Raw genomic sequence first — 15,963 nt, 5'->3', positions numbered from 1 at the left:
TTCAGTAGATACTTGGTGGAACTTGGGTCCCATCAGATGTATTTTGTAAATGCTTTTTCTGTGATTCTAATGTTCACTCCTAGATAAGAACTAGTACTTTGCAATCCAAAGAAAGGATGTCATAGAAGGGAAACCACTGCTGCATGATCCATTTTAAAATTCAGTATTATTATTATAAATGTTATCATTATTAAATTTAAGTGGTTATATGAATAGTTTAGTTATTGATACTCTTCTTTCATCTTCTCTGTATGAAATTTTTCATATAGTGTTTTAGGAAAAACTTCAAAAGTGAACTTCAAAAATGACAAAAAATTAAGTAGATGTATAAAATGTATTTACCATATTTTATTGACTTCAAGATACCATTGGGTTTTTAGACATATCACTACGAAAGAAAAATTCCCACCAATTAATTTTTGACATGTCATTGATTGTAAGGTGATTCTGGATTCAGAAATGTTAAAATGTGGAATGATATTCATCTTGTGACTGATGAAATATGGTATATTAAAGATAAGGCTTTGCAATTTTAACTGAGTGGTACATACAGATGAGCAACTACTTTAGAAGTTAATAAAAATTAGTTATAGAGGTAAGTTTTGAAAAGACTGAACTTCTTAAAAGTTATCCACATTTTGACTATAGAAGAATATGGAGGACTAGGCTCTGTGGGTAATGGAACATGAGAAAGGGTTTGGAGTTAATAATAGGCATAGCTTTTAGTAGAAATAGTATAGATAGGAGTAGACGGTGATGTTGAAGAACTGTGAATGCAAGCTTAGATAGATACAAAGGTGAATCCAGATTGGGCAAAGATTTTTCAGGTTTTTCTTTGTTTTTGTAAGGCTAATTATTCTAAATCTTTCATTTTCTGATAATGAATTTAGGATTTTTATAAATAGTGTAAGTCAGGTAGAGTTAAGAGTTCATATGGTAGCCCTGACCGGTTTGGCTCAGTGGATAGAACATCAGCCTGCGGACTCAAGGGTCCCAGGTTCAATTCTGGTCAAGGGCATGTACCTTGGTTGTGGACATATCTCCAGTGGGGGGTGTGCAGGAGGCAGCTGATCGATGTTTCTCTCTCATCGATGTTTCTAACTCTCTATCCCTCTCCCTTCCTCTCTGTAAAAAATCAATAAAAAATATATATCTTTTTTAAAAGTTCATATGGTAAATGACGATAAAGGGTGATAAGGTCAACAAAGTAGATGGAAATAAGAGACTATGTAAATGTAGCAATAAAGACTTAGGTGTCAAGGCAAGATTGTTCTCAGTAACAAAAAAGCTAGTAGGTGGGATTTTAGTAAAAGAACAGGATTTGATGGTCAAGTTTCTCTCTACAGGAACTCTAATAAAATGTGCTAACAGTATCAGCTTTCATATGGCAGGGCATTTATAAAGAAGGTCCATTCTATAATATCAGAGTATAAAAATGGTTTATTCTATTTCTTTCTAGAAGAAACCTGCCAAGTTGATGAACAGATTGAGAGGCAGAACCAGGGTGATGAAGATAAATGTTTTCTGATGCAAGTTGGATTCCCTGACAAGAAAACAATTACCACCAAGAGTGGCCGTGACTATAATGAATTTGGAAACACACTTTATATGAGTACAAACCTTGTTGCTTCAATACAAAGACCCCATAAACATGAGTCATTTGGAAATAATATGTTAGATAATTTAGATTTATTTAGTAGAAGCTCTGTAGGAAAGAGATATGATAATGGAAGTGCAAAATTATTATTTCATACTGAATATGAGAAAACAACTCCTGGAGTGAAAACTTATGGATATAAAGAGTGTGGGAAGACCCTCAGGAAAAAGAAAGGTCTTAGTCTACATCAGAGAATTAAAAATGGAGAGAAACCCTTTGAGTGTACTGCATGTAGGAAAACCTTCAGCAAGAAGTCACACCTCATTGTACATTGGAGAACTCATACGGGAGAGAAACCTTTTGGATGTACTGAATGTGGAAAAGCCTTTAGTCAAAAATCTCAGCTCATTATACACCTACGAACTCATACAGGAGAGAGACCCTTTGAGTGTCCAGAATGTGGAAAAGCCTTCAGAGAAAAGTCAACTGTCATCATACATTATAGGACTCATACAGGAGAGAAACCCTATGAATGTAATGAATGTGGAAAAGCCTTCACTCAAAAGTCAAATCTCATTGTCCACCAGAAAACCCACACAGGAGAGAAAACTTATGAATGCACCAAATGTGGGGAATCTTTCATACAGAAGCTTGATCTAATTATACACCATAGTACTCATACAGGAAAGAAACCCCATGAATGTAATGAATGTAAGAAAACTTTCAGTGATAAGTCAACTCTTATTATACATCAAAGAACTCATACGGGAGAGAAACCTCATAAATGTACTGAATGTGGGAAGTCTTTCAATGAGAAGTCAACTCTCATTGTGCATCAGAGAACTCATACAGGAGAGAAACCTTATGAATGTGATGTGTGTGGAAAAACCTTCACCCAGAAGTCAAACCTTGGCGTACATCAGAGAACTCATTCTGGAGAGAAACCCTTTGAATGTAATGAATGTGAGAAAGCATTCTCCCAGAAATCTTATCTCATGCTACACCAGAGAGGTCATACAGGAGAGAAGCCCTATGAATGTAATGAATGTGAAAAAGCATTTTCCCAGAAATCATATCTCATTATACATCAAAGAACTCATACAGAAGAAAAACCCTATAAGTGTAATGAATGTGGCAAAGCCTTCAGAGAAAAATCAAAGCTTATTATACATCAGAGAATTCACACAGGAGAGAAACCCTATGAATGTCCTGTATGTTGGAAAGCTTTTAGCCAGAAATCACAGCTCATAATACATCAGCGAACACACACAGGAGAGAAACCCTATGCATGCACTGAGTGTGGCAAAGCCTTTAGAGAAAAATCAACATTCACTGTACACCAAAGAACTCATACTGGAGAGAAACCCTATAAGTGTACAGAATGTGGGAAAGCCTTTACCCAAAAATCAAACCTTATTGTACATCAGAGAACACATACAGGAAAGAAAGTCCACGGGAAAGGCCACACCCAGAAGTCAAAGCTCATTATACATTAGAAAATAAATCAGTAGTGTCTGTTATGTTCCCTGAAGGAACATTTCATTTTGTTAGCTATGTTTTTTAAGTATGTTCTGACTTATGGTTTAAATATAGGGATAGAGTCAGCCTTTTTTTTTTTTTCCATCTCAATCTTTACCCAAAAACTACAGGGAAGCAAAGAAATAGAAGTGTAATCTCTGTATCTGACAAAATTAGGAGATAGCTGAAACCCCGATGAGAGGGTTGCCACAGGCATATGTGGGAGATCTCCAAGGACAGAGAATGCTCAAGGCTGCAGATGTGAGGCAGCACAGGTAAGGACGCTTAGTAGAGGTTCATATACAAACACAACAGCAGTAACCCAGAGCATGGGTAGGTGGGAGGTAGGATGTTTCCTAGATCCATTTGGCATCTGAGGAGAGATAGGCTGGGGCCTTGAGAAGGAATTGCTCAGACTAATCATATTTAGTAGAAACTAGTCTGTACTAATCAGATGAGCAATTGGTGGGGGTTGGGGCAAGAGAAGGCAGTGTTTCTTGTGACAAACCCTACAGCTTCCCCTATTTACTGACTCAGAAAATCCAAGTCTGAAAGAACTACCAAATGGAAAAAATCCCAGTTGCAAGAGAACCTCTGATCTGCCTTAAATGTGGCCCTGGTTTCTTTTTCCACATGAACCTCCAGCAAACACCATGTCCAAGAAAAACTCTTATTTAAAGAGGAATGATTCCAAAGTAACCAAAACCACAAATGTGCATGGCTTTTCCAGCAATTCCACTTCTAGGAATGTATATACTCCTGCATATACAAAATGATGAACGCACAGAGGAATTCACTGCTGCACTGTTGTGAAAACAAAAGGTTGGAAGCTGTAGATATGACAACACCAGGGGTCTGGTTCCTGAAATCCTGGTATGTTGACTCAGCAAACTCCTAGGTAGAAAAAAATGAATAAAATATATAAAAATAACTTTTGAAGACGCCATTTAAGAAATGATGTGGGATGCTCTCCAACATACATTATTAGGTGGAAAAACCAAGGTGCAGAATAGTGAGTATAATGTGCTACCATTTATATATAAAAAGGAGAACATATGCTAAGTATTTAGTGTGTATGGATAAACTGTCTCTGGAAAGATAACACAAGAAGCTGGTAACCATGATTACCTCGGGGAAAGAGAAGGGGAAGTGGGTAGCTGGGGGGATGGAATTGTTAGGGAGACAACAGTATATCCTTTCATAACTTTTGAAAATTGTACTGTGTGGAAGCACTATCTTTTCACTCAATAAATAAAACTTTTAAAAAGCCTGGTTTGTTCTATTACTATTATAATGAAGTCAGATTCTAGATACAAGATTTCAACATTTAATAGAGATATGCTCATTGTGGAGTTTTAGTTTTCTAGAGTGAAAAAATTGAATAATCAGAACAATAGATGTCCACTTGGGGGTGCAAATAATGTGATTCTCAGATCAGCTGGGACCACATTCTGTAAACCTAAAATAATTGAGACTGGTACACATTTCTTATTTAGTATATGTAGTGACATCTGTGAGAGTATCCTGTACCAAAGCCTGTCAATGGCTTTCCACATCTTAACATTGAATTACCTTGTGTGTGTGTGTGCGCGCGCACGCGTACACACACACACTCACACACACACACACACACACACACACACACACACACACACACGCTTTTAACAAGAGATATAAAACATAAATCTACAGAGAAGTTGAGTGCTTGCCCCTCAGGTCACACTACTGCCAGTGGCTGCATTTTCCAAGGTAAGGGACAGATTGAGAGCCGTGGTCTGAATGGGCATGGCCAAAGACTGTGTAATAGCACATCTGCTCCAGAATAAGAAGTCCCACTTTGTGCATGACAGTCTTTGTGGCCCTGACGCTTCTGAGGTGGAATTGGGCAACCCAAGCTATCTAAAACCTGGGCCTGGTCAGTGTTCCTGTAAGAAAATAAGCTGTGAGTTTACTTTTTTATGAGTGATGTTAAATCAGACATGTCATATAGGGTGAGGCAAAAGTAGGTTTACAGTTTGTATGGAAAATACAATAATTAATAATACAAGAATAAAGTTGTGTACTCACAACTGTAAACCTACTTTTGCCCCACATTATTTAGTGCCTTTCCATGGAGAAGAAAGTTTGGGGGGAAATGTGGGGTTAACTTCCTTACTCCTTGTGCAGTCTGCTGAGAGAATGCCTAAGGACACTAGAAATGAAACATTTCATTTTCCTGCTGATAAAGAATATTCCTGGGGTTTCAGGGCCATCAAAGATCATTCTAAAGTGGGGTGGGGCAAGTCAGATCTTGCCATTTAAGGTTAATCTTGGACTCCTGCTTTCTGGGACACAGATAAGACAAACAGCCCAGTTTAAAAACGGGCAAAATATTTTAAAAGATACATCGATCAAGATGATATACAGATGGCAAATAAGCACAAGATACTCAACAGCATTAGCTCTTAGGAAAGTATAAATTGAAACCACAGTGGGATACCACTTCACTCTTACTGAAATGGCTAAAATTACAAGGGCAAAGAAATGAAGCAAATGGACACGTACATACTGCTGGTGGGAATGTAAAAGGGCACACCACTTTGGAAAACCGTTTGGTAGTTTCTTACATATTTAAATATATACTCACCATATGATCAAACCATTCCTAGGTATTACACAGGAGAAATGCAACTACGTCCACACAAAGACTTGTATATAAATGTTCATATCAGTTTTATTTGTAACATCCAAAAACTAGGAACAATATAGATTTTTATCAACACATTAATGGATAAACAAATCTGGTATATCTATGCAATGAAATACCACCTATCAATAAAAAGGAATACAGGTACATGTAACATCACAAATGAATCACAAAATAATTATGCTGAATAAAAGAAGGAAAAAAATACCCACCAAGAATGCCTATGGTATAATTCCATTTATATAAAATTGTAGAAAATTCAAACTAATCCATAACAACACAAAACAGATCAGTGGTTGCCTATGGATGGGGGAAGGGTGTGGGGAGGGAGGTTGGATGACAAAGGGGCATAAGGAAACTTATGGGGGGGGTGATAGCTCATTTCTTTACATTTTAATTTTTTTCCTATGGATACATTTTTTAAATGTTCATTATTTTTGATGTAGTGTTTTTCCCCTTTTATTGAATTTAATGGGATAACACTGGTTAACAAAGTTTTATAGGTTTCAAGGGTACAATTCTACAATACATCATCTGTACACTTATTGTGTTCACCACCCCAAATCAAGTCCATCACTATTTATCCTCCCTATACCCTCCTCCACCTCCCTGCCCTATTTGATGTATGAGATATGATTTCTGCCCACCTCTCCCCCACCCTCAGGGAAATCACCACACTGTTGTCCTGGTCCATGGGGTTTTTTCTTTTTTCTTATTTTCTCAATCCCTCCACCTACCCCACCCTGACAGCTGTCAGCCTGCTTTCTATCTATGGCTCTGTTCCAATAAAACTTTATTGTACTGAAATTTGAATTTCATGTAATTTTTTACATGTCATGAAATATTACTCTTCATTTATCAACCATTTAAAAATGTAAAAACTACCCAGCCCTCATGGATCAGTGGTTGAGCATCGAACTATGAACCTGGAGGTCATGGTTCAATTCCAGGTCAGGGCACATGCCTGGGCTGTGGTCTTGATCTCCAGTTGTGGACGTGCAAGAGGCAGCCAATCAGTTCTTCTCTCTCATCATTGATGTTTCTATTTCTCTCTCTCTCTCTCCCTTCATCTCTGAAATCAATAAAAATATATATTTTTAAAAAGAATGATATGAAACAAATATTGAGTAATATTAAATGGATATAGAAGGTGACAAAGACATATTACATATACATAATTGATGTCCTGAAGAGGAAAATAGATCAGAAAAAAAGTTCAGCAAAATAAAACTTCCCTGAAATAAAAGGCTTCAATCATGATTGGTACAGTTTACTGTAACCAAGGTAAAATCAAATTAACAAAAATAAAGACCAAAGCATATGTTTTTAAAGATCCCTAATTTCAAGCATAAAGAAAGAATGTGGCAGAAAGGTACAAGGAAAAAAAGAGCAGTTTAGTCTAAGAATTCTCAGTAGCATCACTAAATTTTAGAAGAGAAACATTTACCAAGTTCTCAGGAAAAGAAAGTATAACATTAACAATCAGGGTTCAATTAAGTGGATTCACTATGAGTATTATGGAATAAGGAATTTTTACATGAATTGAGCCATACACAAATGTGGGAGTAGCTGAGGAAGTTAAGGTATGGACGGGGGAGTTGGGAGAAACACTGGCATGAATAGATAAGTCAGAGTTTGCAGGAAACTCTTAGAAGCCAGGCACATCCAGCTGCTGATGTGAGATTATTAATGGGGAGCTAATGGAGAAGTCTAAGAAAAGCCTTTGCCTTTGTGGGTCTTTAGCCAAGCATCTGGTGGTAGGCCTGGGCCACTGTTGGTCAGCAGACTGGGAGATGCAAAGAAGGGCTGAATAGAGTGGAAGAGAGTGAGGAAGAATTAAAACCTTCTAGGTACCCCGTATCTGTAGCCCTGAATCTAATCTTAAACTTTTAGAGTAATGATGTTTGCTCCTTCACTGTGACCTCTTAAATCTCTTGCAATTTCTACTTTTGGACAACTCTAACCTGGAGTCCAACAGGATTCTAGAAAACACATTTTCAATAGAGCAATACCTAATATTTTTTCTATCAGAAAAGTTTGATGGTGAAGTAACTACCTGAGCTCAGAAATACCTTCAACTTTGCTGTTGTTTTCTTTAGTTAAGTTCACTTAAATAATGTTCACCAAAGTCTACACTGATCTCCTTGTCACAAAATCCAAGAACCAGTTTTCCATCCTCATATAAATGAACCTCTGGCTGCTCCTTCCCACTATCCTCTATAAATAAATTCTTCTCAAATGTTAGTAGCACAAGTCTTGGTACTAGGCCTGCTTTTCCTGTTATTCCAAACATTTTCTTTAGGTGGTTGGATGAGGTTAAGATACCACAAACAAAGGTCTCAAATCCTGCCCAAGTACAGAGAGTTGTAGGGGGACCTAGGCAGCCTCAGGAAGTGGGATGTATCTAATATTCATCAAGAACTTCTTTCCATACATAGTTCTAAGTACTTTATACAGATAAATGTATTAATTTATTATATGGGTTGAATTATGTCCCCCCACAAAAGATATGTCAAAATCCTAACCCCCAGTACATCAGAATATGACCTTATTAGGAAAGGAAATCTTTGCAGAGTAATCAAATTAAAATATCGCCATTAGGGTGGGCCTAATCTAATGTGACTGGTATCCTTATAAAAAGGGGGAAGTCGAACACAGACAGACACAGAGAGGGAACACGATGTGAAGACACATAGGGAGAAAATGACCATGTGACAGAAGTAATGCATCTACAAGCCAAGAAATGCCTGAGGCTACTGAAAACTTGAAGAGATGCAGCTAACAGTTCCTGACACCTTGATTTCAGACTTCTGGCCTCCCAAACTGTGAGACAATAAATTTCTGTTTTTTTAAGCCACCTAGTTTGTGGTACTCTGTCAAGAGACAAAGCAATCAACAGAGTCAGACTCAGGTGACACAGTTGTTGGAATTATCAAACAGGAAATTAAAATAACGATGATTTAATATGTTAAAGAAAATAGTGGAAAATGTGAACAACACATGAACAGATGGGAAATTTCAGCAGATAACATAACTGAGATGAAGAATGCCTTCAATGAGCTCACCCAGTAGACTTAACAGAGCCAGGACAGGGGTTAGAATCAGTGAACTTGATGATAGGTTAATAGAAATTATCCCAACTAAAACACAAAGAGAAATAAAGATTACAAGGGGGCATAGATGTAGGGGTGCAAGAAATTAGTAGTGTTTTTCAAGCTAACATAGTCTATTTTCTGGTCAAAAATAATTTTATTTACATTCCATACCATGCAACAATATGTTCACCCATTCCAAGACCTCCAAATGTCTCATCCCAAATTGTGGCACCATGTTCAAATCCAGGACCTCAAGTCTTCTGTATCAGGTTCAGAAGTGGCTGAGGCTCTCTGAGTGCAGCTTCTTAATCTAGAGACCTGTGAGCTAAATAACTAGTTATATGAACGACCCCCCCAACACACACACACACACACACACACACACACACACACACACACACACTATAATGGTGACATAAGAACAGAATTAACTGCAATACACACTCCAATTCAAAAAGGAGAGAAAGAAGAGGCACATATCTGTCACTGTTCCATAACAATTCTTGAAATCCCACAGAACAAATGTTTTCAAGTCTTCCTGCTTCAGGGGTAGATTTTTTTTATTAGGTCACAGTTCATCTGGGAATGGCTCCCCAGTCCATTTTAATATATTGTTCTTGGGTCTTCTCTCTGAGACCTCCTTCTTTTCCCATTAGAAATGGCCCATGTTTGCAGCCGAGTAACTTTCTCAGCTTCATTTCTATTCATAGAAGCTAGAGAGGAGAGTCCAGGTACCACTTTTCATTCTGGATTGTTTCAGTCTCTTTAAGTCCAGCTTGGAGGCAGTTTCACTAGTAAAACTCTATTAAAAACTTTAAATGTTTCCTATGAATCTGGTTTGTATTTCTCTACTTTGAGCAATGTGTCAGGCTACTGGGGACGATGTCATGAAGTCTACAGAAGCCATTTAGCTTAGCTTAGAGGGTCTCCCAAATACCAACTTAAATGTTTCATGCATTTTTACAAAGGGTCTTACATCTGCACTCATGACTTGATCTCTACCCTGGGGCCATTTTCACTTTGAAAGTATTTTGGAGACTGGAGATGTGAAAATTATTTTCTAACCCAGCAAGTAGAGGGTTTTTTTTTTTCTTCTGAATTCTGCTTGTAAATGGAATAGTCATTCTCTTAGTTCATATCTCCTTTTTTACCTTATTATATGAGCTCATAGAAATAAACGAACTTCCAGCATTCTGTTGGAAATCTATTTAGCTAGATCCACAAGTTCATTTGATACATTCTCTATTTTCCCACAGAGCATGGTGACTGTTTTGCTTTTTCTTTACTAAATAACACAGGACGCCATCTTTTCCAGGCTTTCTTAACAGTTTTCTTCCAGGTCCAAAGTCAATGCCACATGTCTTGTGTTTTGGTACAATACCCCCCCCCCCTCACCCCCCGGCGATCATATACTTTTAAGTATTATTAGCATTTGCTGTGCAACAAAGTACCCTAAAACTTAGCAGTTTAAGACAATAATTATTTTATTTATCTCACAGTTCTCCATGTTCTCTGGGATAACTGGTATGGCTCTTCTTATATGGGCTGGATTGGTTGGGGCTGGAGACCAAGGAAGGCCACACTCCCATGTCCGGTAGTTGACCTGAAGGGCCTCAGCTAGGCTGGCTCATCTTTGCTCCATCTGGTTTCTCATCCCCCAGTAGAGTAATCTGAGCTTCTTCATATGAAGGGCTTAGAATTTTGAAGAGTAGCAAGAGAGTAAGCCTCAAGGTAAGCTTTTTTCACACTTCTTCAGCCATTTCTTGAATCTCTTCGCTAATGTACAGTGGCCAAAACAAATCACATGGCCAAGTTAAGAGTCAAGGAGTAGAGAGGGAGCTCTACTTCTTAATAAGAGAAAAAACAGAGTAACATTGCAAAGGAGCAGGCAAAAAATGACAGGAGAGACCTTTGGCATTTTTGCATTGTTCCACAATTAAAAAGGATAAAAACACAATGTCATGGGAACCAGTATGAATGATAGGATTACATTTGTGTGTTCATGTAAAATTATATCTTCAGATATGTGTATATATAAAATCACAATGACCATAAAACTGTGAATTCATGTGAGAGAAAAATTCAATAGAAGACATATTTAATAGATGCAATTATATTAAATTTAAAAAATGAACTTCAATGATTCCTCCTGCTGTGCATTGTGTTCTGCCACAAACAACCTACAGACCTGAGAGTAGGTCTACACATCAAATATGTTATTTTGTTGTCCTACTTTTCATTTTGTTGTCACTTTAAATTGTTTAATATAACAGTAAACATGACTAACATTTACATAATTTTACACACTTCATATGTAAAGAATTTGGTAACAATTTGCCTTATAATACTTTCTTTACAATAGGAAGGCTTTCCTCCTAATATATTAAACTGACATCATTTTTCCTAGTATGAATTCTATTATACAGGGTGTCCCCAAAATGTATACACACTCATTTCTATAGATTCATTTAAATTTTGGAGATGAACTGTATGTTAATAAACACTGATTATATCTCAAAGTGTGTATACATTTTTGGGACACCCTGTATTTTGTGAGGCTGTGCAAATATGAAAATTCCCCTTCATTCAATGCATTCTAAGAGGATATCGTCTAAATAATTTTTTTTGCCTCAAGTGAGAGAGCCTGACGAATACTTTTTACTATGCCATATATTCATATAGGGTCTGTCTTGGATGAATTTTATAATATACCCTTATACCTGACTTCTGTGATAAGGCTTTCTCATTTTTAAGAGACAGGGTTACTTTCATGTATGAATATTGCGATGCATACTCAGAACTGATTTCTGAGTAAAGCCCTTTCCACAGTCACTGCATTTATAGGGCTTTTCTCCAGTATGAATTGTCTGGTGTTTATTGAAATTTGACCTGTCAGTGAAGGCTTTCCCACATTCTGCACATATATATGGTTTTTCTCCTGTGTGAATTCGTTGATGTACTTTGAGATGTGGTTTCTTAGAGAAGGATTTCTCACAGTCAGGACATTTATAAGGCTTCTCTGTAGTATGAATTCTCTGATGTGTAATTAATTCGGACTTCTGGAAAAAAGCCCTCCCACAATGAGCACAAACATAGGGTTTTTCTCCAGTATGAATTGTCTGGTGCTTATTGAAATTTGACCTGTCCGTGAAGGCTTTACCACATTCAGCACATATATAAGACTTCTCTCCAGTATGAGATTTCTGGTGAGTATTGAGATTTGACCTGTTGGTAAAGGCCTTCCCACACTCAGTGCATATATAGGGTTTCTCTCCTGTATGAATTCGTGTATGCATCTGGAGTTGTGACTTAGAAGGGAAAGATTTCTCACAGTCACTGCATTCATAAGGCTTCTCTCCAGTATGAATTCTTTGATGTGCAATCAAGTGTGCCTTCTGGATGAAGGCCTGCCCACATGCAGTACAAATATAGGATCTCTCTCCTGTATGAATTCTCTGATGCATCCTGAGTGTTGATTTTTGGGTAAAGGCTTTCCCACACTCACTGCATTTGTGGTGTCTCTCTCCAGTATGAATTTTCTGATGTACACTGAGAGCTGAGTTCAGGGAGAAGCCTTTCCCACATTCACTGCATTCATAGAGTTTCTCTCCAGTATGGGTTGTCTGGTGCCTAAGTAGAGATGACACCTGGAAAAATGATTTTCCACATTCACTGCATGTATAGGGTTTTTCTCTAGTATGAGTTTTCTCATGCATAATTAATTCTGAATTCTGGATGAAAGCCTTCCCACATTCAGTACATACATACAGTTTTTCATCTCTATGAACTCTCAAATATATGCTGAGTAGTGGCTTTTGTGTAAAAACATTTGCACATTTGCTAAGTTCATGAGGTTTTTCCATGGTATGGATTCTCTGAGATGCAAAGAGGTGTGACTTCTGGGTGAATATCTTCCTAAATTCAGTACACATATTTCCTTTTTCCCCAACAGGAAACTTCAGATTGTGACTGAGTGCTTGTTTGAGGTTGAGGACTTTTCCACACTGATTACATTCACAAAATTTCACTCCTGTATGCATACTTTCATGGTTAGTAAAAGAACTCTGGGTGAAATTTTGACTGTGTCTATTAATTTTATCAACGTTCTTTGTTGCTTTATTTTTAGAATGAATATGTAAATCTAAATCATGCTTAAAACCCTTTTCAAATGAGTCACATTTATGGGGTCTTTTCTGTGAGGCAATAATATGATTTGGGCTTGGATAAACAAATGTTCTGCTGCCTTTATATTCATAATGCCACTCCGTATTCAATATTTTCTTATTTACAAATGTAGCATGACTCACAGGTTTGCTGTGTTTTTCCTGATATCTTTTCATCTGTTCAGCATCTTGCCACAGTTCTAAAATGGAATACAATGAATCATCTCTTATATCTTCACCCTCCATTTCACTATGAAATGAAGCTTTCCCAGAAATTCTTTTTTGTGAGATCTTAATCCCAAACTTCCCATCTAAAAAGAGAGAAAAAAGTAAAAATCAACACGAATAGATAGCAGAAGATTAAAAGATACATATAAGCTAATCCAAATTGAACACAGGGAAACCAGTGAATCCAATGATGACAATGAAAATAATTACAGGAAATACATATATAGCACTTATTGTGTGTCAAGCTCTTGCACGACACTTATGATGTTCCAGGCATTGTTAAGATATAAACATGAAGTCATTTAATCCTTTCCAAAGTTCTATTTTCTATTATTATTTATCTATTGTAGATAAGGAAAGTAAAGCTCAGAATGGTTTTATACATATAATTTGTTGTAAAACATGGTTATAGCTCAATTTGGGTAGGAGGCTTGAATATCAAGTAGGGTGGACTGAAGATTAAAAAGACAAGGATTTTCAGGAAAAATATTGATGGAGAGCCTAGGCTGGGAGAGGGTGACTCAGAGTCTAAGTCCTCATTAGCTTTAGATTCTAAATCCTCACTGATCTTGTTGCTTCTTGCTATTAGCAAAAATACCAAATTCATGAGATCAAAAAAAAAAAAAAAAACAATTTCACTTGCTGAGGGAGTATATCCTAAAAGTTCTCATCACAAGGACAAGAACATTTTTTATTTTTGATATCTATATGATATAGGTGTTAACTAAATTTATTGTGGTAATCATTTCACAATGTATGTAAGTCAAGTCATTATGCCTCTAGGAAAATTATTGCGGTGATAGCCATCTTGACCTATACAAACAATAAATGGATGTCTATACTCCAACTCTCCATCACGTGTAATTGCTTTCTATTAAACACAACTCTCATCAAGAGCCGGATATACACTCTTTTCAGAGACACATGGAACATTCCCAAAGATAGACCATTTGCTGAAATCATACAGAATGTATTCTCAGAATACAACAGAATGAAATTAGACAAAATAAAGAAAACAAATTCCTTGAAAAAAACCACAACTTATTATGTATGACAAAAGATGAAACAGAAAATTGAAAGAGCCCTATGTATATTAAAGAAATTGAACTAGTTATTAAAACTTTCCCATCTGGCAAACTCCAGGCCCAGAAAGTCTTGCTGGTGAATTCTGTGAAACAGCATAAAAAGAAATAACAATCTTACACAAACTATTTCAGAAAACAGAGAACTTATTCACAACTCATATTATGCGGCCAAGTGTAACCCTAATATCAAAACCCGACAAAGATATTGCAGAAAGAAAGAAAGAAGAAAGAAAGAAAGAAAGAAAGAAAGAAAGAAAGAAAGAAAGAAAGAAAGAAAGAAAGAAAGAAAGAAAACTACAAACTGGTATCACTCATGCAAATATTTTTAAACAAAATATAAAAATAGAATCCAACAATATATAATAAGGGTAATGTATATAATAATCACCAGTATTTGTCCTAGAAATACAAGGTTAATTTAACATTTGAAATCAATCAATAAATTTACCATATTAACAAAATAAAAACAATAACTCATTTGATCACTAAAGCATTTGACAAAATTCAACACTTAACTATGATTTTTGTTAAAAACCTCTTTAACCAGCTAGGATTAGAAAGGAACTTATGTAACCTGATAAAGGGTAGCTTAAAAAAAAACTACAGCTAACATCATACTTAATGATATGATTTTTTTGCTCCTAATATCAGGAACAAGGCAAGCATGCCCACACTCACACTTCTATTCAACATCAAACTGAAGGTCTTAGACAGTGAAATAAGGAAAGGAAAACAGATAAAAAGATTGGACAGAAAGAAGTAAAACTGTCCCTAAAGTGATGAGTATTTACTTACAAGGAACCTAGAAGACAAACAACCCAATAAAATGAGGAAGATATGTAAATAGACACTTCACACAAAAATGTACAAATGGTCAATAGCACATGAAAAGATATTTAACATTATTATTCACCAGAATGCAACTTAAAGTCATAATGAGTTACCATTACATATCTACTACAATAGTAAAAATTAAAGAGACTGATGACAGCAAGTGTTGGCGAGGATGTGGGGCAAGAAGAATTCTCAGGTATTGTTGTTGGAAATGTGAAAAGGCACAGCCACTTTGCAAGACAGTTTAGCAATTTCTTATAAAGTTAAGCATATACCTATTTTATAACCTGGCAACTCCATTCCTAGGTATTTAACCAAGAGAAATAGAAACATATGTTCACACAAAGATACACTAAAATGATCACTACAGCTCATAATAACCAAATAATAACTCCCTGTCATCAACAGGGATATAAACAAATTACCATATATTTATACCATGGAGTAGTAGTCAGCATCTTAAAAGAACAAACTAGTGATATACTCAATAACATGGGTAAAACACAAAATCATTATGCTGAATGCAAAGAGCAGACAGTATAATTCCCGTTGATATAAAAATAAAGACAAATATATTCTATAGTGACAAAATGCACGTCAATAGTTGCCTGGGGTCCCGGATGGTTTGGCTCAGTGGATAGAGCGTCGGCCTGGGGACTGAGAGGTCCTGGGTTCGGTTCCAGTTGGGGGCACATGCCTGGGTTGCGGGCTTGATCCCCAGTAACGGGGCGTGCGGGAGGTAGCCAACCAATGATTC

At 36.6% G+C, this 15,963-nt stretch overlaps 2 protein-coding genes across 4 annotated transcripts in view; one reads left to right on the top strand and one right to left on the bottom strand.

Moving 5' to 3' along the window:
- The window catches only part of LOC118654045 (zinc finger protein 182), a 30,407-nt gene extending 26,023 nt beyond the window's left edge, over window positions 1–4,384 (top strand). For both annotated transcript variants that reach the window (XM_036305192.1, XM_036305191.1), the window contains exon 6: window positions 1,460–4,384. In XM_036305192.1, the coding sequence (XP_036161085.1) occupies window positions 1,460–3,093 (1,634 nt within the window). In that variant the 3' untranslated portion in view covers window positions 3,094–4,384. The remainder of the gene's footprint in view (window positions 1–1,459) is intronic.
- A 2,429-nt stretch (window positions 4,385–6,813) lies between these two features.
- Window positions 6,814–15,963, bottom strand: part of ZNF81 (zinc finger protein 81) — a 29,560-nt gene continuing 20,410 nt past the window's right edge. Inside the window, exon 5 of one of the 2 annotated variants that reach the window (XM_036305189.1) lies at window positions 6,814–13,370. In XM_036305189.1, coding sequence (XP_036161082.1) covers window positions 11,665–13,370 — 1,706 coding nt within the window. In that variant the 3' untranslated portion in view covers window positions 6,814–11,664. The remainder of the gene's footprint in view (window positions 13,371–15,963) is intronic. The other variant, XM_036305190.1, reaches the window with a different exon arrangement.

Source organism: Myotis myotis, unplaced genomic scaffold (genome assembly GCF_014108235.1).
Source record: "Myotis myotis isolate mMyoMyo1 unplaced genomic scaffold, mMyoMyo1.p scaffold_m19_p_4, whole genome shotgun sequence".
In the NCBI taxonomy this organism is placed as follows: domain Eukaryota; kingdom Metazoa; phylum Chordata; class Mammalia; order Chiroptera; family Vespertilionidae; genus Myotis; species Myotis myotis.
The sequence above is the reverse complement of the archived record's forward strand: the minus strand, read 5'-3'. Positions and strand labels throughout refer to the sequence as shown.